The sequence below is a fragment of the Perissodus microlepis genome, chromosome 14 (genome assembly GCF_051167445.1).
Source record: "Perissodus microlepis isolate ML-2025 ecotype Zambia chromosome 14, ASM5116744v1, whole genome shotgun sequence".
NCBI lineage: Eukaryota > Metazoa > Chordata > Actinopteri > Cichliformes > Cichlidae > Perissodus > Perissodus microlepis.
In genome coordinates, this window is record NC_140474.1 from 24191977 (window position 1) to 24218220 (window position 26244).

Here is a 26244-nt window from a genome sequence, read left to right on the forward strand (position 1 = left end):
AAGTGTACTAACAGAAAAGTCATGATGAATATAAATCTGCTAGTTTACCATTGTTTCCGTTTTAGCATACTGATGTTAGCACTTAAATGCACTTAGCTTAAATGCACATTAGCGCCTGCCGAACCTGTAATATGGTAGCAGAGTTATCAAAGTTTGTATAATGGTAGTGTGTCGTATAAGGTGAGTCATCATCAAACAGGTTTATCTGTGATCTGACTCTTTCTGCTGGCCGCATTGTGCTGCTGCGACAACTTACCAGTTAAATAACAAATTCATGACTGCCCTTATGCACTAAATCTTCTTATTCTTTAGAAGATGCTGAAGAGAATAAGCTTGTCGGGGGTTTAAACCTGCAAAGCTTATGAAGGTCAGTGGTAACCTTTGCACCCCAGGGAATTGATCCTCACTGCGGATCGGCTTTGTAAGCCTAGGAGGATTAAAGTGCTGAGACAACAGCTACTATTTTCTTATTATTATTAACAGAACAAATACTAAAAGAAAGGGCAACCATTGTATTTTTATATTTAGCTTTCTAGAAAACCTGTGTATATTAATTACATTTTTGTGCCTTTCTTATGTCCCATATACCTGCTAACAAATCAATACAAAGCATGTTTGGTGACATCGCCAGGCTTACTTAAAAGCAGCAGTGCGGATGACCTTTGTGTTTTCACAAAAGGTCACTGTGTTCTGGAAGGACTCGCTGCAGCACCCTCTTTGTTTTATTTTCCACCTGATACCTATTAAAAAGCTCCCTGCCAAGTCATCCAAAGGCCCACAGAGAACAGCAGTCCTCCCAAGGGCCAGACTCTTGTTTGTGTTTGTCTCTCCTAATAGAATTAAAATATGGCATTATCATATGGAGATTGTGTTCTCGTCTTGCATTATGATTAGTCCCTCTCTCCTCTGACAGTAAGAACAAGAGGATGACGACTGTGTCATCCGTAGTGGGTTCTTCGTCCCCTGACATTTGCCTCGAAGGTGTGCTACTCTCACCTACAGTAGAAACAGCTCTGTGTTCTCCAAGCAGGGTTGTACAATACAATAAATGTTAGTAGTTTTGGTTTTAAAGTCAACAGAGTCACCCTTTTTTGTACTTTACGCACAAAAAAGATTAAAAATAGTACAGCAGGGATATGTACTCACCAGCCTCTTCATTAGCATACCTGTTCACCTGCTCATTAATGCAAATATCTGATCAGCCAATGACTTGACAGCAAATCAGTGCATTTCGACATGGCCTGCTGGCGTTGCCAGGGTCTTCTTTTTACTGACGTGTTGGGGAGGCAGTATGACGCACAAGGACGCTAAGAGAATAGACAAGTTGGTGAAGAAGGCTGGTGTGGTGATTGGTAGAACTGTGCACTCGTTGGGAATTGTGATGGAAAGGTGTACAGAGAAGAAGGAATGCCATATGTGAAAACAACAGTCATCCTCTCCACAGGAGTTTGGTTGATCATAAAAGTAAATTAAGCGGTCACCTTATCAGATGATAAGTGCTTTAGGACAGAATGCTTTAGAAGATCTTTTGTTTCTACTGTCAAGAGATTTTATAATGATTTGTCAGGACAAAAGATTCATGACCTGATCCCCACACTAACTCCCAGCAGTAACAACAGCTGAACCATTTATACTCTTTAAACTGTTAATTTATTGAATTCATCTCTGTGTGTAAGCAACTGGACACCTGAATATCCCGTAAGAGATGAATCAATCTTTATCTTCTTATGTTCAAGACGACCTAGAGAGGAAGGCAACTCAAATAACCACTAAATCCAACCAAGATATGGAGACGAGGATGTCTGTATTTTTTGTAAATTCTCTTGTAATGGTGTAAGGGATTTTTTTTTTTTGCAATGCCCACCATTGTTTACATGCTGTAGCCTACCTGACTACTGTTGCTGCCGTGTCTCTTTATAACCATGGCTGCCAATCCAGCAGGATAACACGCCATGTCACAAAGCTCAAATCCTCTCAAATTAGATTAATTACCAAGACACTAAGTTCAGTGTGAACACTATGGTAATGCATGCACTGAAATAAGGATGAAATTTTCCACGTGTACTGAGAATAGAATAGTGAAACTCACTGTGTGCCTCCTGTTCCTCCTATAGAGACAAATATCACTCCTACAGAAACCAGAATAAATCTTGGAGCATTTTTTGTACCCCTCAGAGTCCGTAAAAGCAGCCTGTAAATGTAGACGCATTCAAATAAACTGGCTTCTGTGCTTATGTCCCAACAGCCACGGACATCAATTTCACACTACAATGTTACTGATAATAATTTATCAGCCATGATCTTATGAAAACTGACATTTTCATGATTGGTTTACGCACTGCTGTGCACTTTGCATGCCAATGTATTACCTTGGAAATCAACCGATCTGCTTTTTTTTTCGTGAATATGTGTTTTAACAACATTATAGAAACATAAAATCTCACACATTGTTGTAGTGAGATGTGCTTAGTTGTTCAGAGATAAGGATATTTCTGCACGGTAGTCTTATGCTCCCCGGAGATGTGGAGATGAATGATTCCACTCAGTTTGATTCATTAAAATTGCATTAGTCATTAGTATCCTGTCACACCAACAGTAACATGAATCTGATCTAATCGAGTGAGCGTGTGTGCCTGTGAGCATGATGTGAGGAATTTTGCTGTCAAATACAACGAGCCCTCTGTCTGTACCAAAGACTGATGCTTCCTCTGGAATTAGCACAATTATCATTTTCACTTCTAACACTCCACCAGCCAGTTTTCCAGCACAAAGGACCAGTAAATACCTAATAAGGTATTTTCCATCCAAAGTTGATTTCTTTTGCACGTCAACGTTCTTCCGCTGGCAAATCTCGGAGCGAGACGACAGGAAATTGAGCGCTGATGGATTAAAGCTAAACTTCTCACACTTCAGAACAAAACAAAAATTTCACAGTCTCTCTAAAATCTGATTAAAACTTGATGTCAGAAACAGAGACAGGTGCCTGAGGAGTTTTAGTTAATGGTTTCATATGACACACACCTCTCTGCTGTTCTGTCTTTCTTGGTCTACCTATTGATGGTTGTAGATATGAAGCCCTTCATAAAGCTACAGAAGTTCTAGGCAGCAGCTTTCAGTTTGGGTTTTGGTTTTAGGCGTAAAACAACACAAAAGTTATACGCAGTTTATTTTCAAGTACACCTGACAGTGTGAGGAACTTCAAGTTCATACAGTTTATCTTTAACCTCCTAAGACCTGAACTCTTTCATGGCATGCATTTTTAATTTCTCTTTGCTAGTTGAGCTGATTGTGACCTGATGAATGTAAAAACAAAGAATTACGTGATTTGTTTTTTGTTTTTTTTGTTTGTTTTTTTTGTTTCTGACAGAAATGAAATCCACAAATTAGGACATTCGCTTTAAATTTTGATAGAACAGTATATATATATATAATGTCCTCGTAAGTGGATATCAGACGCTTGAAGAGCAAAATTGAGTATTTTGGTTTAGACAACCCAAAATGTGATGTCCACATATGTGGACGCCAGGTCCTAGGAAGTTAAAGTTCAGTATTGCGGTGATCGGACCACCCAGTGGTCTTTTTTAAAGATGTTTTCTTTTGGGCATTTGCTCCTTTATTAGACAATTAAATAATAACCTCACTGTCCACACAGTCTCACTTACCATTATTTTATTAAAACACAATATTTCAGTCCAACAGACCTTCATCCGGTACAAAAGAACATCGTGCGCCCATCCAACAGGCAGTATTCAGTCATCCAATTAGGGAAAACTGGCTGTCAAAACAGATCAAACGTGTATGCTGCTAATTAGATAAGACTAATAAAAACATCTGCCTCTAAAAACAAAACAAAATAAACTACTTGTATTAATTTAATTTATTATAAACATCTATTTAGCAGTCTATACATGATTTGGATCTATAAAAAATCACAAGTGTAAAGTTTGTGCATACTATATACATTCCTTCCTATATTCGATCATGTACACTCTTACAACAAAATGCAAAAAACGGCTTGTGCAAACAGTATATCGAGCTGAATGCTCCCTAACACATTGAACCATGAAGGGGCTAGAACACTATATTTACAGAAAAACAAACATGACTGATGGATGCATCTGTTGCCACTTTATACACTTTGGTAAAAACATTCAATAGAAAAGCTCCAGCTGGCACAGATTCGAATGTGGGCCACTGCAGTAGATGTCGTAACAATATGAGCACCACAGAGTACCTTTGCTATAACTGGGAAGCATTTTGTGAGTTTTTGTTTTTGTTTGCCACTCCTCATTCAACGATTCTCTTTTTCCTCCCAAACCTGATTCAAACATAGTTCAGAGCCTCAGCTGATCCACACATTTTTGATTTTCTTGTCAAATTTATTTATTTTTCTTTAATTTTTGGCAATTTTTTAATATTTCAGACATCAGTATGTACAGGTGCACATGCCAGACCATGGCCACAACTGCAGCAGGCGCAGCAGTGATACTTCACATTTCTGAAGCGAAGTGGCTGTCTGCAGTAGCTTTGCTTTGACTCACAATAATGCTTCTTCTATACACATCAATTGACTGTTTTCATTTTTCCAAGGTAGCTTGCTCCAGGACGTGGCCCTCTATGCAAATAGAAGTGTGAAAGGTCTTTAAAGCCACCCCGGCTGAAAATGAACAATTAAAATAAAGTCCACACAGAGTCAATGAGCGTACCGTTGAGCTGGCTGAAAGACCAACAGTGTGGCACAACTTGCAGGACTGCAGACTGAAAACAGACAAGCTGAGCAAGCTTGTACCCTCTTTCAAAGAGAAGTGCCAAAAGTTGACTATGCTGCTGGAAGCAGTTCTTTTCTTGAATAACAACCACCAGAAGGAAGAGGCCTTTTCACATACATACAGGAGGTGAAACCCCTGGAAGAGCAACCGAGGCAGACAAATGATGAAATAATCGACTTCTGTACATCTTTACTTTACTCCAAATCACTAAGATGCTCTTTTCATACCCAGTCATATGACTGACCTGTTATCAGTTAGCCTAATTAACTGCAAAATGTTCTCCCATCTGTTTTTGTTTATTACAAATTCAAATTCTGCCCAAGAACCAACCTTTCTTTGTGATTTGTTGTTGGCATCAGATTCAAAATGAACTAATATGTTTTATGAAATAATAAAATTGTGTACTGAATGTGGCCAAGCCATTCCAGACATGTGTCTGATATCCATCTGCTGGTGTGATTCCTGCCTCACCATAATCAGTGTTGTTCACGTTGCTGTGATGCCACAGCTTTAGGACTTTGTCAATCACGATGTGGTTTCTGGAACAAACAGTAAGCTTTTATTAAATAATTAGAACATTTACTTTGCATTTGCATTATATACAGGATTGGCAATGTTAAGGTTGTCTTTCCATATTTAGCATCATGCTAGTTTGCTAGTGGTAAAGGTACAGTAGAGGTAAATAAAGTAAGCTGTCACATTTGGTATTTTAAAGAAAAATCTAAAAGAGGAAAAAAAACGCTGTGAACCAATTTCTGAAAAGCAAAAAGTGACACCTCACACTCGCTATAGTGAACTATAATTTCCCATCTTCATATTTGAATACTGTCCTAGAAACTTTATCCCCCGGCAGTACTGCTGCTCCACTGACCCTGTGATTGTGAATCAACCCCAGAAACCAGCTGCTATTTATACCCGCTTTTCTTTCTCATTAATGAGACTTCACCTTTGCAGCTACGAATTCCACCTCAAAGGAATTCTTCAATGATGGCAAATTCAATATATACTGTACTCTAAGTAGACATTTTTCTAGTAATATTACTGAAGTTTATCAGATACATTATATCTGTTGGGGGAAAAATAAGTGCGTAAGTGGGAAACAAATAACTTGTGCACTTTTCTATCTTTAACAATTTTTAAGTGAAGGGAAAGAACATCACAAATACGATTGGACCTTTGTATGCACAGGCGGAGGTTTTTAAAAGCAAGCCTTTTCAGATTAGTAAAGTGACTTTAAAATTTTTTGTGTATATCAGAATCAGAACACTTTATTAATCACTAAGGAAATTATGTAAATGCTCACTGTGTAGTCGGCCTTTCATACACACAGCTTACTTGCACTGAAATCGCTCCGTGTGTGAATTAGAGCCTGCCTGCTCTCACAGCAGTTTGTGAATCAGTCATAAAGATGCAGTAGTTAGTTTCCTTTCAGTGATCTTGAATTTGTAAGCAAGTAATTGTTTTAATAGGACGTACATGTGAGAGCAGGTATTTTTTCCAGAGAGAGCTAGGTGGTGTGTGTTTGTGCATATGGACACATCATTGCATGTGAGAGTGGGTAAATACATGTTAAACAATATGAAAAACAATTGCAATTCAATTCAGTTCAATTAAGGGTTGTGATGTTTCACTCACTGACAGGAGGTTGTTGCAACACACATTTGTGAATATGCAAAGTTACACTAAAGTGATTATACACATTTGTAAATCTTATTTTATGTTTGTAGATCATATGGTGGTTATGTGAAGTAATTTCTCTCTACATAATAACACGATCAGCAAACCATTTGGTAGTAGTTTTGGCACTGCGGGCAGGTGTGAAGTCCTGCCAAAGAAGGAAACCAGCATCTCCATAAGGCTCGTCAGCAGATGGAAGCATGAAGCGCTCTAAAATCTCCCAGTGTGTGGCTGCGTTGACTTTGGACTTGATTAAACACACATTACCAAGAACCACTGACAACAACAGATGATACAACAGCCCAAATAACCACAGACTGCACAAACTTCACACTGGACTTCAAGCACCTCATATTCCTCCAGACTCTACAGCCTTGATTTCAATATGAAATTGAAATTTCACTGTCATCTGTAGAGAGGACTTTGGAAAACAGAAAAACAGGTCAGTTCCTCTCAAGGCTGCCATCATCACTGTTGCTTGTGCAACTTTTTCTTCCACACGTTTCCCTTGCAGGCAACCTTCCATTAATATTATTTGATACAGCATTTTGCAAAAAGCCAGCTTTTCAGAAATCACCTTCCCTCACCCTCCTCACTGATGATCGTTATCTGGACAAGTGTTGGATGGTCTTCACCATGACTGAGGTTGGGGGTATTGAACTATACTGTGAGAAATACAGTATTTATAATGTTTTACTAGATACCAGATTTCTGATTTTCATGGACTATAAGCCATAATAATCCAATTTAAATCAAAATGCTTAAAGTTCTTCATTTTACAAATAATTTTAATTTGAATTCTTTTAATGCCCCCAGAATACCACTTGTGATCTTTCAGGATAGCTCCTGGAGAAGACTGCAGTTTACATCAATAGTCAGATGTCACATCTCATTGATGCTAAGGGGAAAAAAACATCAGCAGTGTGAAGCTTTGAGTTTCTGTGCTGCATATGTTGTAGAATTGATGTAAAATTGGCTCCTACAGAGTGTTATTGGTGTCTGAGTTTCTGCATATGTCTCAGAAGCTCATAAAATTACAACAGTTTACATCTGTCTGCACTTGAAAGGAAAAGACTGCATTAATAACTATAAAACATAAATCAGTTGTTAAACTCTTACATATGGAAATAAAACAGTAGAAATCAATAGAGATGCTTTTATCTAATACAGTGTCTGGCTCAGTTAAAGCTAAAAAAGTGCTGTTCATGAAAGGCTCTGCTGATTAAGGCCCCTGTCCACACGTGCGTGTGTGTTTCGGGAAACAGCTTTTTCTCTGCATCCTGGCCTTTCATCCACACATCAGTGAGAACAAAGATTTTTGTAAAACTCCTCTAAGGTTGAAGATTTTTAGAAAGTCCATCTCTGCTTTTAAACTGAGGAAAACAAAGATGTTTGCCTGGCCCTGCTGCATGTGTGCACCTGTTCCTCCTTGTATCGACAGCAGACTTTGCTATTGTTTTTAATCTTTTGATTGGCTAACATTTCTGTACAGTTAGGATTATACCACCACCTTTTGCTCTGGCTTGATAGAATTTTTGGCATTTTCATCTGAATGAAAATAGTTTTCTAAATAAAAGCAGAAATCTCAGTTTTCTAAATATACCCATGTATGTATTGTATAAGTGTGACAGATCTATGAGGTGTTGTTGATTTGTGGTTTTTTCCATATTCACTCATCTTCCACTGAAGTGTTATGGGCACTTCAAGTAGCCTTTGACTTGAGGGGACAGTAAAGTAAATTTGTGTTAAATATCACTCCAGATGTGAGTCTGTGTAAAGTCATGAGACACAGTAAGCACACATTATTGACAACATGCCTCTCTCGCAGACCACCATGATTAAATTATGAAGTATGATGCAATTCTCTGAAAGATTTGCAGTTGTTTGGGTTGCTGGTGTTGCTGAGGAGCATCTGGATTTTGCTTTCAGACACCAGCTACACTGATACATTGATACCTTGATCTGAAGCTCATTACATGATATATATAATGATATAGCAGCTTCAGTGAGAAACAAACCTGCAACACTGATTATGTTAGTGCTTCACCCGAGTTTATAAAGCTCTAACTCCTTATTGCATGACTCTTTGCCAGTATCTAATTAACTGTGAGCAATTACAAGAGCTTTTTACAACATCGACTAGGCTTAATCAGACCATCCATCACTCAGTAGTCGATAACACAGGATCTCTTCCTATAGACAGATCAATATTGTTCAAACATTTGCAATCTGTAATGTTTTACATGACAGTATTAAGTTTTTCATTATACTAACAGATATTTGACAGGGATCATAGCTATCAAACCAACTAACATACTTCTTCTATCAGCTTGTGTCCTTGACTACAGTGACTATCTGAGCACTCACTTCTTTTCTTTGAACTATTCTTTTTCCAGAGTCGATTGATTGTACACTGTACCACTTAAATCACTTAAAACCTTTTATAAATGGTTCTTATGGTTCTACATGACATGAGCAAGGTCTACAAACTTCGAATTACAGCTCATGACTAACTACTAGTTGCAAGGCTTAAGTCTGCCATGAACAGGAAACTGATGAGCAAAAAAGTAGCACCAAAATCGGCACCTTTAAGTGAGTGAAATTTGCAGCTGTCCACATGGTCAAGACAAATGCATACTGGAGAAAAGTTTTATGCCCAGAGTTATGTTTGGAGGAGTGAAGGTGAGGCTTTCAAACCTAAGACCAGTGTACCAGCTGTCGAGCATGGTGGCAGTAGCATCATGCACTGGGGCTGTTTAATTGCCAGAGGTATGGATAGAATAATGAAAAAGTTGGAGGGTTACCTCCAAATTCTTCAACTTCCCTTCAAATCAACAGCTAGACAGTTGAAACTTGGATACAACTGGTTGTTCAACCAGGTCAATGATCTCAAACACACATCAGAACTGGTTTTGGAATGGATAAAGCATGCTAGCGTTAAGCTTTCCCAAAGCCCTGACCTCAACTCTATTGAAAATTTGCATTATTATTAACCATGTCTTTAGCAGGAAACTAACCAGTCTAAATTAAATCTACCATATATATATAATATTCAATCCAAACTTGTTGATTGCTACCAATAGTGTCTGGTCGTGGTGCAACTTGCTAAGGGATATTTAGCAATGTCTCATTATTGCTGGTGTATGTATATTTTATTCCTTTTTTTTTAATCAGTGTGGATTAGAGAATAAATTTAAACTTATCCACTCAATTATTATTTTTTTAGACCTTAAAGGTGTATGCTCTACAATCATTCTACCTTGGAAGAAGAAGAGTTCAAAGAAATGATTAAAAGCCCAAAATTACCATGAACTTCATGTCCACGATGAGGGTGTGTAAACACCTGAAGTGTATTTGTTGGCCTACAATTCGACAGCTAACTCGTTAAGTACTGAAAGCCTACTGGTTTGCTTGAGATGACAAAGGGAACTCATGTGAAATAATCTTCTTGTCAGAAAAATACTGTGCTCTTCAAGTCCTTCACTGGAGACAAGGACAGACGCTGCAGGATCAATACAGAGGCAGAGCAGAGAGATGGAGGTCAAGACTGAGAAGGAAAATAATGGGCCTCGGAGAGATAAACACAGTGAGAACAATCTGAGAACTCCGGGGGAATTTCCTTCCGTTTCATGCTCTCTAAATTGCACCCCTGTCTCCTACCAACTCTTAAGGCACCTCATTATGAAATCCACCTGGGAGCTCTCTTGACTGTTCCTAACCTCGTGTGTTCACTGACAGTGCACATCATGCTATGGTATCCTCCTAGGAGAGTTAGAAGAAATCTACTAAAAATCTGCACCACAGCACACAAGGGCTCCTTCTGAAAATTAGCAGTCATACAGTACAGCCTCATTCCCGTGGGAGAGGTCTACTCGGTACGGCAAATTCTGTTGCTCAAAATAAACAATATTTTTTCCCACAAAGTATACCCACATATTGAATCTGAAATATGTGCACACAAAATTATTCCGCAAGCAAGCTAGCAGAAAAGTCAGAGACAAGTAAGAGATAAATGGATAGAACATCTAACTAAACTAAAAGTGTATGCATAGTGTTGCTTAAAGGTTACTTGAATTCATATAGCAAAAGAAAGAGAGGTTACAAACCACTGCACTACACTTTTAGCTTTAAAACCTCCTCATCCCGTTCCACTATCTCAGAGTTTCCCTCTGTGGCTGCTGAGCGTGGTTGGAGGTGCGATAATGGCCCACAGCCAGGAGGCAAGTCACACACTAACACCCCAGTCCTGCTTCTTCCTAATGTATGAGGGCAAGTGAACAGGCATGAAGTATTCTTGGTGTGCAGGTGGGCAATCTATCTTTATTATAATACCACACACCAGCGAAGGGAGTCCACAGGTTTAAAAAAGAAACTGCAATTATTGTCATTCGCCCACGGTGCTAAATTTGATTTCCAGTGTGACCGTTTCCTTGCAAACATTTATAGCAACTGCATGAAGTTTTCCTGGTAGCCAATTTCAGAGCCTGCAGCAGATCATTTTTGTGTTGCACTGAATGGACAAATGTACGCACCATAAAGGGAAGAATAAAACAGCAAAAGAACAACTTAAAGCAACTTCAGCTGCATCGATTTACCACCAAGGATTAGCATAGTGTGTGTGTGTGTGTGTGTGTGTGTGTGTGTGTGTGTGTGTGTGTGTGTGTGTGTGTGTGTGTGTGTGGATATTCATTGGGGTGCAAGCAATCTTTTCCCAGCTTCTGCTGTCTCATCCACATTTGGGGCACCGTGGGGATCACTGTGACAGTGTAAACCTGATCTAGCCACCAGTGTCAGCGCTGGCATGAATAATTCACAGTGTTCAGGGTGACGTGCTACTGCAAATGGCAGACACACGCTGGAATGGATGCTGGGTTGCCCTTGATGTTTCTCTCCAGGTTGTCACAAATAGTTTTGGTGCTGAACCATCCTTTTCCACCTCCTCCAAGTCCACACGCTCACTGCTTGTTATCAGCAAAAGGACTCGATTCAGTGACTGCACAGTGCCATCTGTTGATCAAAATCAACGCCGAGCATCCACACAAGCCTGTTTTAATTAATGCTTGTGCCATGCCAAGGTTGTTCTTCACTGTTACATGCTCCCCGCTGGCGTGTGGACACACTCAAGAGACCGATTCATTGCATTCAAACAACTTCTACACACCAGTAATCCTCTGTAAAATGTGACGTGTTTGTTTTTTAATGATGTGTGCATTTTTGTGCTTCAGCTCAGTTTTTGTGGAGGCTTATGTTGATGAGAAATGTTTCGACAAAATGAAAAATAAGAGAATAATAATAAAAAGTGATCTTTAAAGATTTCTTTAAAGTGGTTTTGTGTTACTTTTAGTTTAGTGTACTAAGCCTACCTTTCTACAGGCAGATATCTCTAAATTGCATATTGCCATGATATGATGTATGTATGGATTTCACAGTAACTGGTAATTCACACAAAATTGGGAATAGTTCAGGTTAATAATGCACATAAGTGCTGTCAGATGATCGGTGTTATGGTTCCACTGTGACGTTGGACAGTCAGCCGATCAATGCAAAAGGTAAACGTTAATTCAGTTTTTTTCTGCTGTATGAGTATACAAATTAAGCAACTTGTGGATTTGTGTTCCAGATATCATTAAACCTTTCATCCCCTACTTACTTGTTAATGGTTTTTCAACTTTTTCATTTACAGTTTAATTATATTTTGTACTGCCAGCAGCTTTTTAGATGAGGGTCTTTTCCTCAAATGGCGATGGCTATATAAATATCTTACAAATTCCCAAACTACAACTATCCCCAAACGAAATAAATTAACTCTGGGAGGAGTTGTGGGTTTGATACTGCACAGCTTCCAGCCAGAATCCTAGACCATGTCTGACAGATCATACTGGGGAACATGTGACTCACTGGCACCTCGACTCCAACCTTTGTGGGTCTTGGACTGTGGTTTTGAGTTTTGAGATGTTTAGTTTCTCTAGTTTTGTATTTTTCATCAATCTTATTCTGTAATGTTGTTTGCTGTTCTCTTTATATTGGGGTTTGCTTTCCTTACCTCAGTGATCTGTGCCTTTAGTTCTTTGACAGTTTTAGTTGTTAGTTTGTGTATTTCCTGCCTCTCTCAGTCCTGTCACCGTCTCCGTCTGTTTACCTTTTGTCTTTGTGTAAAGTCTGCATTTCTGCTCTGTTACTTCCTGTTTAGTTGTGATAGTCTCTTCTTCTGTGTGCGTTGTGTTCACTTTCCAGCTCTCCCAAGTTGAACAGTTTTGTTCTTTTTGACAATCTTGTCACGGCTGCAAACACCCCTGCACCCGGTGGACCTTTCCCTACCACACGTTTCACTTCTAGTCAACTTTCCATTAATATTTTCAGCAGTCAACTTCTGTGGCTTCAATGCATTGTTCCCCAATGACAGCTGTGTGTACTGAACTATAGTGATACAAGGTATTTACACTGTCTGAATAGTAATTTACTCACACTGGAAATTAAACATTTTAATAATTTAAGATACAGGATTTCAGATTTTCATTAACTGTAAGCTGTTATTACCAAAGTTAAAACAAAAAACAAAAGGTAAAGGAAAGTTTACTTTTTTAATTAGAAATCTATTTTGGATGCACTAGTGTTTGGATTTTGCACACTAATGCTGGAACAATCTTCAAAGTAAAAAACTTTGAAGATTGTCAAAATGATGTTAAATATGCAGAAAATCAGGCTGCAGCCATCAGGAGGTCACTGATCAAACCTCTTTTAGATATTACCAGATATGGCTGCCGTTTTTTGGTAAATTAGGAAAGTAGGTGGAAAGTATAAGAACAACCAGGTTAAAGAAAAAGGAGGGATATTGATCTTTGGAAATATAAATCAAACTCAGATGTGTGCAAACATGACTAAGGACTTTATTAACCAAATCATTTTCCCCATAATATCCACAAATAAAAGTGATCTCTTTATATATATTCACATTGTATAATTTCATAGTGTGACAAAAATTCTCTTTCTCTGTCTCTTCTTTTTTTTTGGGATGTCCAGCCATTCCTATTAATTGTCATTGGATCAGTCGCCATGCAGTCGTCAGAAAGGTTGAAAAACATTACGATTGGTCAGCATTGGCGGTCACGTCTGGGGTCTCTCCTCTTCTCCTCTCCTCTCCTTGTAGTGCTAAAAACCCCCTCAGTTTCCCAACCACAGATTTCATCACACTGCGACAATAAAACAAAAATAAATTAAGAAAGCAACGTTCTCCTGCAGAGTCCTCCTCCCTGTCCCTTCTTCTTTTTTAAATATTTTCTGTTTTATATAATAATAGTAATAATAATAATGACTATAATTGTCCTTGATATAAATTCAATAGTATTTTTTTCTCTTTCTCAAATTTTAAATAAATCATTTTGGCAATCCTCATATTTTGTCACTTTAGAATAAAAGAATATTCAAGTAGAAAATAAAAACTGTGAGAGAAAATTTCATCAGAAGAGGAGCGAGGCGTGAGAGAATGAAAGGTGTGAAAGCAACAGAGAAGAGCGAGAGAGGAAACAAAGAAAAGAATGAAAGAAAGAAAGACAGACTCAAAGAAAAGCATCCACTTCAGACGCATGTCAGAAACAGCTCTATATACAACAATTTCTGTTGTGGAAAACTGTCCGTCCTGTGCCTTTCGTCTGCCTCTTGTCCTTCCTCCTCCAGTGTGTCTGCAGTAGTCCTGTTGTCTGAAGCAGTCCGCTGTGTCCCAGTGTTATACCAGAGTGTAAGACTTGGCATAGGGGTTGTTGCTCTGTTTCAGGTGTCCTCTGGAGTCCAGCAGTGACTCCTGGGAGGTGCTAAGCTTGGCAGCCTGTGCTTGGGCTAGATCTCCTGAGGAAGGGACCTCTCCCCGGACCTCACCACGGGCCTCTCCCCTCTCCCGGACATCCCTGTGTGGGAGGGTGGAAGCAGTTCCTGGCTGCCACTGCTGAACCTCCCTGGGTGAGGGCACTTCCATAGGGGTGGGTTCCATGGGAGGTGGCCTCTTCAGGGTACGGCTCCTCTGGGGCTCCAGGCAGGTCTGACCCATGGCTCCTCCGCCTCCTCTTGTTTCCCCTGTAGCACCGGCACCACTTCCACTTGCTCCAGCACCACCTCCACTGCTGCTGCTGCCACTACTGCTGCTGACGCCCCCACCTCGGGCTGGAAGAGGCACGCCGCGGTTCAACAGGAAGTCCATACGGAGGTAAGGCGGCAAGTGGACCAGCTCTCCTCCTGGGAGGTGACACACAGGAGACAAGCAAAAAGACTAAAAATGCTGTCAGCTTCTAAGGTGTTTGTGAAACTAACTAATGTCCCACTCATAGAGGTCTAAAGACCAGTTGGAGACTGCATGGCAACCACTGGTTAATGAGAAACCACAGCAGGAGGATGCTTGCTAATACTATAAAGTGGTCACAAAGAAGTATGCAGCGCTACACCCAAACCTCCTTGAGGTTGCTTGGTTGCTTGCAGATTGCTGCAGTTGCCCACAGTTTGTACTGAAGACACTGACATGTCTGGAAAACACTTTCATCAATTACTCACCAAGCAGTAATGAAGAAGTGAGGACTGCAATGGAGTTGCACCTTTTGAATCATGTTGGTTTCAGTGCTGAGGCTGTGACCAATTTCACCCAGAAAACTTCAGCAACTACTCACCATCTGTTTTGGGGAATGCATATTCTTCTCTAGAGACCGGAGGTTGCCAGTGGGGTTACCAACCTTGGGTAGCTTTCTTTTTCTCTGCCCATGATGGAAATATCTGTCTTTTCTATCTCTAGCTGCTAAATGCTCAATTACATAGATTCTAACGGTTTTGGGGGGCGAGACAGTTTATAATGGGTGTCAGGATGTTTTTTTTAAATCATTTAGCTTCTGTGTCTGGAGGAAATGCTAAGACCAGTGGGACTAATGAGTAGTTATGTTATGCACCATAAACCAAAGCAATGAGGTGAAAGCCATTAAAATGCTCTGCAGAGCTACTGGCAATAGAGTCGGGTGATAATTCTCCTTGGCTTCTTCGTCACTTACAAGATTACACGCGGTCATTTGCTGATTTGCTGAAGATATCGATTTGGGAAGCATTATTTATTGTCAGCTATCAGGGGTATTTAAATCAATCTAAGTCACTGCTTCAGTGAGGAGGAAATAAAGAAATCTTTGAGATATCATTTAACATAACCTGATTTTAAGAGATGCCTCTGCTTGCCCTGAAACAGTGAAGCTACTTTCTGGGCTCCCTGCTTGTTCTTCCTTCCCCTCAGTTTAAATTAATTGCACAGAGCCGGAAAAGAAATCTATATTTAATTCACATTCACGCCGATACATTTTCTCACCTTGGGCCCCTCTCGGGATTATGATTCACGACTATTATTTTAATGTAATACCAATCTTCGCTATGTGTGAATCAATTTAATTTAAGAGTTGGTATTGGGAAAAGAGTGCAGGAGATAATGTAATAGGAAAGTGAATATTACAGTGTTAACTTTGCCATCATTGTCAGGGATGGATGCAGTGATGCAGTGGCTCTCTCCTCTTAAAGCGATGAAGCTGAGTGATGGCCTTTGTCTCTGCCACCGGTATATATGTATGACATTCATTCATTTGTCAATTTGCACTTTTCTCTCAGTGTTTCACTGCAGGAATGAGAAGAACCTTCAAAGGCCCGTGGACACATAAAGCAGGTCAGATTTAATATCTTGACCGAGTGATAAACTTTGACTAAATGCTGTCCCGTCAATTGTTAAATAATCCTCTGAGGTGTTGGATTAGGAGAGGCGCTTTGACTTCAGCGAGTTTACTGCTATTGTATCCATTCTACTGAGTGGATTACATGTTTAACACAGCAAACAAGCCAATCTCAAAAGAGCGTCAGGTTACCAGATTGGGTGCTCTGCGGCGAGATTGAACACTTGATGAGCTGAGCAGCACCTGCACTGTTTCATTAGTCATGGAGCGTTTATGTTTCACGGGAGCAGGGATCAACATTTCAACACGTGTACAATTTAACGCTAAAATAACATTTTCAACGCATGCTCTCTCTCTCCCACGCACACTGACACACTCACATGTACTCGGCCCACACATGCACAGAAGTATACGCTATATGTAGACCCACACTTCCTGCCTGCACAGCATTAGCCGAGGTCATGTTTGCACTTTCAGCCCAACGTGACCTTGGAGAATGGATTTCTGGGTTCACGGGGAGAATGAATAATTTACTGTGTTTCATAACAAGCCCTATTAGTGCCACCAAAGATGATGAATGAGTAGGAGTGTTAATTGAATTAAATATAGATTTAAGTGATTCCGTGGGGGCTCATTAGAAATGTGGTTTGAAAATTCATCAGCCAGTAAATTTCCGATCGTTCAGTAATGGGGCATTATGTGTAGCCACGATACAACCACAGCTCTCTGCCAAACACATTAATCTGTGCAAGTGTCTGTTGCCTTATCGCTGTAGTCTTCTGCAAAGGATATTATGTGTGTCGTTAAGGAAGAGCTACGCACAAAATATTTACAAGCTGATTGTGCGACGATTGCTGCTCATGGCCCCGTAAATCCAGAGGATTTGTTGCAAAGGCCCAGTGGAGAGCTGCACCTTTGACCCCTGCATGGACAGGTTAGGTGAGCTCATGTCACTCAGGTGTAATAGAGACAAATATAGGGTTGAAGTCAGGTCATTTACCCACAGTCAAGCAAAACAACCTCCACACTGGGTCTGTATTTTTTAGAATTTACAAGTGTGGAGATGTTTTAAATGAGCTGTCTGGCATTTTGGGAAAGTCACTCTCTTCTAAGAGCTTGTTGGAAAGATCGATACTGCTGTCACATCTGTATGGCTACACCTGCAGAAGCAAGCATGACATGGCATTAAAAATGTCTTTTAAGAAGTTTAATACGGCAGCGGTCCTGGGCAAGTGCACACCATAAGTGATGAACTACGCCTATCATCCAGTTTCCATGCTCACCTGTGCTTTGGATAGCACTATTTCCCTGTAATTGGACTTCTGTTGGTCTTTGAAAACATTTAAACTCTCATTCAAGAGGCTTTTTCAGTCCCAGGTAACTGGCCAGGAAGGTCTTCTGGGGACTTTCTCCTTTTGGAGATGATCCTGAGGGGGACACGTCATCACAAATAAAAGAGGGTCCATTCCCTTCTTTTTTCAAGCTCTCAGGACTACCGTGACCTGGGTGACAGAGATCCTGCATCCACATATTCAACAGTAATATGCATACAATGTTTCTAAATAATTTTGGCCAGATTGGTTAATGTTTTGCGTCTCTCTCTCTCTGTACTCTACATGACAACTTACTAATAAATAGAGCTTTGATAAATCTTTATTAACTGTAAACTTCCAGAAAACCATGTAGTCATTTTATAGTCCATTAACTGCAAAGGCAGCAAAATTCACAATGCTTATACAGCTAAAAAAGCTGTACCTACCAGACCTGGTGTCAATTACTGATGTAAATGACACCAGGGTCTCAGCACTCCGCACTCCCACACCAGCCTGAAAAGAGTCTGGTATCACACTGACAGGTCTCCAGTGTGGCGGTAAAGAGCCGTTTTGTGCCGAGTGACAATAGGCAATAGAGATTAGGTTGACTGATAGCCTTTAGCCGACCTCTCTCTCCGCTAAACTGGTGATACGAGTCCGCCGTGCTGTGCATAAATGTTACAAACATAATGAAGCCTAAGAAGCCTCAACCCAGTCAGGTCAAACTGAAGATTCTGGGATGCTTATTGTTGAGAAACAAAAAAACAACAACACAGACCTAAATTTCCAAACACCTTCAACTCTGCTAAATATCTGTGGCCCCAGAGATCAGAGGGGATGACAAAAGAGCTGTGAATATGTGTGTGTGTGTTTTTGAATGTCTGCGCTTCTGTGTGTGGCCAGCAGCTTTGCAGTGGGACTGCCAGATCTTGTAACCGAGCTGCAAATCTCCCAGGAGGAGCAGAGGGTCACGTAAGGTAAGACTACAACCCGAGAGGAGAGAGCACAGCACAGCAGGTCTACCTCAAATTGCAGAAGTAATGAAAAACTTTGGAGTCACAGTTTAAAAAAAACATACGTATCAATTACTAGTAAAACGTTTTTTTGTTTTCTAACAATGACGAGCTTCCCCGGGGTTCAGCAGGGAAAACTGCGTATTGGAATTCTTCTTGTTGCTTTGTTAAGGGCCTAAAAGTTGCCAAAACAAGGAGCTACTCTCCCAGGAGGCCTGTATAGCAACAAACTAACACCTTTTAAAGAGCTCTGTACTGGTTTAATGAGACAATACCTTAGCACCAGCTGGGTGAAGACTAAGGGGATGCATCCTTAGGATGGGAAGCTGATGGCAGCTGAATTAAAGCAGAGGGTGGCCGTAAGTGAACTGACAGGCTTCCGCAGAATAATATGTGGTCATTTACAAAACAGCTTAAAAACCAAAGAGACCAAAGGCACTGGTTTTGTTGAAAGACTAGAGAGGTTAGAGAAAATCTTTAATGTAACGTGATTTAGCTGCTCTGTTGGCTGCAACAGGAGAACGAAAATCTTTCCAGGACATGTTTGCTCACATTGTTGGTGAAGAAGTAGCTCAAATTTTCCTGTGCGAACCACACAGGTGAGAAAGGTGCACATGAAAGCAAATGGATCTCTGCAACATCTGTTAAGCTATGTTCAGCTAAGCAACCCAGTCAGTCTCAAGCATGTGGCATAAATGATTGCAGCTGCCCACATTTTTTGTCTTAGATTTCTGGTTAAATTCTCTCAACTAGTTTTCTTAATGAAGAAGACGAATATAGAAGCTTTTCTGTACATCTAAATGCAGTTTACTGTCAGAAAGGGTGGTTCAGCTACGAACTGTGTGTACGCTGGGCGTGACAAACACCACATCCTCACCAGGTCTGTGCGCTTTGGGCACGGCCATGTTCATGACCCTGCTGACGTCCTGAGGTTTGGGCGGAGAAGCGGTAAAGCGGCAGATGCCCGACTCGGACGGTGTGCTAGAGGTCAGGCTGTCGGTGTAGTCGTTGGTCCCTGCTGTCATCTGTTCAGATGAGGTGTCAGAGATGAAGCACTCGGTGATGGTGAACTTGGCATGGCGGAGCTGTTCCTCCATCTTGGCATGCTCATAGGCTCTGGCCAGCTCCTCGTAGGTGGAGGAGGCACTCTCTGTTGATACCATGCTGCTCCGTGCGCGATCTGAGGGTCACAAGTCACACATCGTATAGCACGTGCTTAGTTATTGTAAAGAATGGTGTATTATGAAAAGCTACGGTTTATCATATATGTGGATTATTGCCGTATTTCCTGTGCTTTTCAGGTTTATTTATTATTTAATGTGTTTTAAATATAAAAAATGCGTGGGTTCAAGTTGGACTTATACCCTGCAATCTTCAGCCAAGAGTACGCCCCAAAACTGCAGTTTGGAAAAAAAAACTACAGCCCAAATGATTTGGATTGCAGAGAAAAGCCAACGTGATATTCATGCTGACTCTTCACACTTGAACATCTCCCAACAGCAACATGATTTCTGTCACCTCCTCCAACTTTAAACCCTGAATTCTACCAAGAGCTACATATGAGTCCATGTTGTTTCTGGACAGCACTGCTCTACCTGTATCCTGTGAGGGGCTGACACTGTAGCTGTCGCTCTCTTTGTCCACAGATCCAGTGGCACGCGGAGTGGGGAGTCTCCAGTCAGTGGTCAGGGTGTGTGAGGAGCTGGTGGGGTGTGGCCGGTTCAGAGTCCACTGGCTGGCGTATCGGCTCCGTGCTGCGGCAGGACCAGCTTTGGCAGTGCGTCTGGCAGTGGGATCTAAGTAAGGACAGAGGGGGTCGCACTGTTAATGAACACAGGTAATAATTTTCAAACCACCAAAGTCCTCTGACACAACAAAAGGCATATTTTTTAGTTTAACTATTAGTTATCTAATAAATAATTATTAAATGACATAGATAGATCTATTTAGTCCTAGCAACCATTGCAGAGTCCACCACACATGACAGGCACGAGACAAATGGATGCGAACAAAAAAACATATTTTTTCATAACTGTGCAGGGATTTGAAAAGTGAATATGTACGTTTCCTGCTGGGCTTTCATGTAAAGCTACAATTATTCTCTCTAAGAGAACTGAACATTACACTCAATCCAATCATCTCGTTGCAGACAGACACACAAACCGTCACCTGTCACCCTGACCCAGACAGACTACTGGTCTATTCACTGCTGGGCAGATTCAGTCTTTAAAAAAGGCCTGGATTGGATCTGTGCAGAGAAGAATAGTGCTGGTAATTGTAGTAGGTCAGGCTGTAATTTTATCTGTGCGGATGGGGGGATAAATGATGGAGGTGTTTGGCCAGCAGCAGGGAGGGGAAAAAAAAGCAGAGTCAGCATCTGGGTTCATGCCCCACCGGACAAATTAAACGACCCAATCGTGTGGCTGTTTGATTAAAAATGACTGCAAATGCGTGTGTTTGACTGTGATGAATATTGGGCTCGTGCCCATGTTTTCAATTTTATGTGAGCACAGATATGCTGTTGTTCTGTTTATGTCTTGTTTATGTGTTGGCAGATATCAAGTAAACCTAAAAAGCACATGTTAATGAAAATTAAGAACTTTTCTGATGAATTACAGTCATATTTTTTACAGTCAAGAAACCAGCTGCTGTACTTTTGGAGAGGGAAGTTATCTCACTCTGTCAGTTCAGCACCTTGAGTCTTCTACTATAAAGTCTGTGGTTTAGCATTGTCTTGCTGTCCTTCCCTGAAAAAATGTCTTTCCCTATACTCATCATGTTACTGGCCTGTTGTCAGTTAACAAAATTAGTAGCAAAATAGTCCTCCACTTGTTTCTGTTTAGAACCACTTTAATTTCCAGCCTTTTCTTGCCCACAGCCCAACATTTCTGAGACATCAAATTCAAAATGAGCAGATATTTTTTATGAAATAATAAAACGTCTCAGTTTCAACGTCTTTTATGTTTTCTGTGTTCTGTTGTGTGTGAGACTTGCAAATCATTCCATTTAGTTTTTATTTACATTTCAAACAGCCTGTTGTAAAATGAATAATTTAAAGTTTAAGCCATTTAATTAGGACAAACTGAACTGCGTGACTCGGTGTTACAAATACCACAATATATTGTTAGGTGAATCCATCTGCAGCTGTCTGCACAAAATCACTTTGGTACATCACTAAGTGTGTGCATTGAGGTCTGCGTGTGTACTCGGGTCCAGCTGGCCAGTTGGAGCACAGCAGTCAGATGGGAATATGTCAAGAAAAGGCAGGGAGATAACAGCTCTTCATCACTTCTGCTTCAGTGGGGCTCAAACACCAGAAGCCCAGCTGTTGTGCTTTGTCATCTCACTGCTGAAAGGTGGTACAATACTCCACGTGAGCTGCCTACTGTTAAACTCAGACCAGCTGGGAAACCCATTTGCTTTGCATGTACTGTACTTCAAAGCGATTTGCACTGAAAAGCTTTTACTGTTTGTGTTTTATGGTGTAAGATGAAGCTGCAGAACAACCAAATAAAACAATGTTACTGCTTTATCCACAAGACAGTATTCAACGGTATGCAAGAAGCACAGCACAGCACTTGCAGTAGTATTAGTATTATTAGTAGAAGAGGAAATAAATGTTGAGCACTGACGGTGGTGGGACTCACTGGTTCCAGGCCTAGCATCGGACACATCCACCAGTGGTCCAGTGGCCTGTGACAGAGACTGGTAGTGGACTGTGTGGGTCACTGTGGAGGACTTCTGTTTATTGGTCTCCCCAAAGTCATTGTCTGTCAGCAGCACGGTAGACCTGTCATCTGCAAAACGGAGGAAAAGACTTTAAATATCGTCCATATTTTACACTTAGACACACAAGTCTGACTTTGAGGGCCTTACCGATTGTCTCCATGGTGTCTCTCTCCTCGATGAGGAGCTGTGCTCTGGGGATGTCGATGTGCATTCTTAGCGTTTGCTGCTGCTTGTTCACTGTGTCAGGGGTCCGGGTGTTCTTACTGAGGAGATTAATAGGAAAAAAAATCCTTACTTTTCAGCTCTGACTTTGCACTATATTGCAGAAATGCTAATTCAATTTAATTTAAGCTGATAAGTAGCTGTAAGAAAGCAGGAGGGACAGTGTGAATGCAATATATTTGATTTTTACTGATGGGCACTGTAACTCCGGGCTACACAGTGATTTATGTTCCCCGCTCAAAGGAAAGCTGTGTGCATAAATTAAAATTAGGAACACATACCTCATCAGCATTTCTGCCAGGCTTTTGGCATCTGTGAAGTCAGCAAAGAGGCAGTTAATATACTGTAATAGCACTGTCCTTGTTGATAATCCACAACAGCGCTAAGAGTCTACAATCACTGACAACAACTCTTACAGAAAGGCGCCAGGTGCAAAATACTCACAGAGGCAATTTCTTCATTTTAAAGGCAAACTAAGCCTAAAGTTTTACATTTAAGATTAATTACACAACACATTTTTGTCCGAGTGCTTATCTGTGTAATGGAGATCAGGTTTGCATGTTGGGTTTATAGACCAGATTTACACTTCACACTGTAAACAGAATGCAAATTCATACAAATTATAAAAGCAACACAACTTAATCTACAACCCACCTCTGAGTCTTTTGAGCCTCTGCTCCCGCCTTCTCCTCTTTAGCACCATGAGCATAATAAAAACCAGCACAGCCACCACAAGAATAGAGGTGATGGTCACCACCATCTTCAGACCTCCACTGCCTGACATGTTGTCTGAGATGGGATCTCCTGTTTTCAGCAGAGGAGGGATGGTGCCTTGAAAGGAGGGTGAAAAAACGTTTGTTAACATTTTCAAATACTTTACTTTTGAATCTTCAAAAACATTTAATATTCTACAACAACAAAGTGCCGTTGATGGTTTCCTGCAAGACAAACACTGAAGATAAGCTTTTATGCAACACAGTTAAAAAATATAGGGATGATAAGATGCTGATTCTCTCTTAGGATGCTGCTTTTCCACGTGCATGTTCTTTATTGGGATGTCACAAAGGATTCAGCTGAACCCCAAGAGAAGACTCGAGTACACACGACCAGTCGGTGGATTTAAACCTGGTTAACATGGTTGCAAACCTTTGCACACTTTTTAACTTGCAAAAATATATGTATTTGTGACATTTTGGTGCTGTTTTAAACAGCATGCACATTGGCAACATTGGATCAGCTTGTCCATTTCCTGTCTATGTTTGTGAAGTAGCTTTTTTCATCTGGTCTTAATTTATTAGTTAAACTATTTTCTTCCTGGTCACAAAACCTTTTCAGTTCAATTCAATTTATTTTTATTTATATAGCACCAAATCACAACAACAGTCCCTTCCCGGTGCTTTATATTGTAAGGTAGAGACCTTACAATAATACAGAAAACCCCAACAATCAAATGACTGCTTTGATTAAGCACTTAGCAACAGTGGGAAGGAAAAACTCCCTTTCAACAGGAAAAAATCTCTGGCAAAACCAGCCTCAGGGAGGGGCAGCCATCTGCCATAGCTGGTGGGGGGATGATGGGGAACCAGGTTTGTAGCAAACTGAATATGTAGTGTTAAGTCTGCAGGACTGCTTCTCGGCATCTGCATTAAGCTGTAGATCCACTCTCACACTCACAATAGCATCCACACACACTTGTGTCCCATACACACTCACTCTCATACATGCATGCACGCACACATAACACCCTTACAGGCAGCTTACACATCTCAGCAAAGCTCTTCAAAGGAAATAAGTTAACAGTCTGGAGAGCACAGTGCTTACAAGTTCCTATCCTTCTTCACAGATCCTTTGTGCATGACTGACACAATCTGTAGCCCAAGGCAAATAGAGCGACGCCACGGCCCATGGAGAATCAGAAGACCATCCCCATTCTCTTACTGAGCCTTGTTCAAAGGCTGATAAAACAGTGGGACAGACAATCTAAATAAAAAATACATTCTCGACTGTAGGCAGAAGTGCAGAATGGCACTTTATGGTGTAACGCCGACTCTGTGAGCAGCAAACAGCACCAGAGTATTTAACAGAAGCTTTACTGAACAGACCTCTCAAGTCTGAGAAGCAACGGAAGGATCACACTTTTGCTGTAGTGTTTCCTCGGCTCAGAACAGCCTTCGATTCAAGTCTTCCTTTAACAGTTTGACCCTTCTTAACAGCTAATATATTTTGATTCTTATTATGAGCTATTTTTGTGTATTTTTTATGTAGGATACCTTGTTATTCGTTTGAAATTTTTCTGCTCTTTGGAAATATTCTTCAAACTCTGGAACACTCTACAGTTTTCTGTATAAATAAACAATTACTATTATTATTACTGTTAATTGCAATCATTGTAAATACACTATACGGACAACGGTACGGGACCACACCTCTAAATCTTTTAATTTTGATGTTTTTATTGCCACAGCTGTATAAAATCAACCACCAAGCCATACGGCAGGGGTGGGCAACTCCAGGCCTCGAGGGCTGGTGTCCTGCAGGTTTTAGATATCACCCTGGGTCAAAACACCTGAATCACATGATTACTTCGTTACCAAGCCTCTGGAAAACTTTAGGACATGTTGAGGAGGTCATTTAGCCATTTGAATCAACTGTGTTGGATCAAGGACACACCAGCCCTCGAGGCCTGGAGTTGCCCACCCTGCCAAATGGCCTGCCTAGGTCGTTCTAAAGAGCTCACTGGAATCGAGTGAGGTACTGTAACAGGATGCCACCATTGCAACAAGTTAGTTTCTGGAATTTCTCCATTCCTAGATATTACATGATCAATTATAAGTGGTTTTATTGCAACGTGGAAGTGTTTAGCAACCAAATCAACTCAACCCTGTAGTGTTGATAGTGTTTAAGACTCTCCAGCGCTCTGCTGACAAGTTCCAAATCTGGCATTAACATCTAAGTATATGTTTGTCCATATACTGTAGTCTTGGGCTCAGACTGGTTTCTTGCAATAGAATGACAGGGTTAAACATTTCCCAACAGACCTTCATTTTAGTAAGAGCCCAATTTTGCTAATAACATTTCTTCCATCTACTTTTCACATTTTTAGTATTTCTTTAAACATTTTTATGATCTCTTGAGTCATCCATGATTCATCCAAAGATCCGTAACATGCAAACTGTTAAAATCCAAACTCACTTCCGTCAGCATTCAGAGTAGCAAAGGTGATCCTCTTCTCTGCTGAGCCGGCGCTGTTGGTGACCTTCATCTGCAGTTCATACCACGTCGCCTCCTGCAAGTCGTACAGGATGTAGCTCTTGGTCAGCGATGTGCGCTGGGCTGTGGTCCAGGTGCCTGAGTCCACTGCTCGGTACTCCAGTATAAAGGAGGTGATTGGACAGCCTCCGTTATTCCAGCCAGCCAGGTTGAGCCTGGCCCTCGTGGAGTTGATGCTGGTGAAGAGTTCATGTTCTTTGGCAAATTGAGGTTCTGAAGAGAATACAGAAAGAAAGTTATAACTTTTGCAAGTAAATACCAACTGACCTTGAAAAACAATGTCAGTATCAGTGATTGAAATCAAAGTAGCTTAAGTATTATTTTAGATATAGGTTACCACTATTTAGTAGGTATCTGTGTCTGCCCGATTCACCCACACAGTCATGTATGGGTGCACCAAGCTCGCCACTGAAGCTAGCTAGCATTAGCTGCTAGATGTCACCATCTTGTCCAAATATGGCTTCCCTCATCTAAGCTCATAAATCCTCTCTCTGTGGGAAAACTGTAACAACTATTCTGCCTTGACTGCAGAGCACATAACAAATTTATTAAACCACCTGTCACAAATAAA

The 26244-nt window shown here is 40.7% G+C and overlaps 1 protein-coding gene across 4 annotated transcripts in view; it reads right to left on the minus strand.

Moving 5' to 3' along the window:
• Window positions 1-13311: 13311 nt before the first annotated feature.
• Window positions 13312-26244, minus strand: part of dscamb (Down syndrome cell adhesion molecule b) — a 130800-nt gene continuing 117867 nt past the window's right edge. For 2 of the 4 annotated variants that reach the window (XM_084951147.1, XM_084951146.1), the window contains exons 26-33: window positions 25596-25886; window positions 23058-23234; window positions 22685-22715; window positions 22329-22444; window positions 22085-22249; window positions 20048-20248; window positions 19330-19632; window positions 13312-14672 (exon numbers count right to left, since the gene is read on the minus strand). In XM_084951147.1, coding sequence (XP_084807273.1) covers window positions 14170-14672; window positions 19330-19632; window positions 20048-20248; window positions 22085-22249; window positions 22329-22444; window positions 22685-22715; window positions 23058-23234; window positions 25596-25886 — 1787 coding nt within the window. In that variant the 3' untranslated portion in view covers window positions 13312-14169. The remainder of the gene's footprint in view (window positions 14673-19329; window positions 19633-20047; window positions 20249-22084; window positions 22250-22328; window positions 22445-22684; window positions 22716-23057; window positions 23235-25595; window positions 25887-26244) is intronic. The other 2 variants (XM_084951149.1, XM_084951148.1) reach the window with 1 other exon arrangement.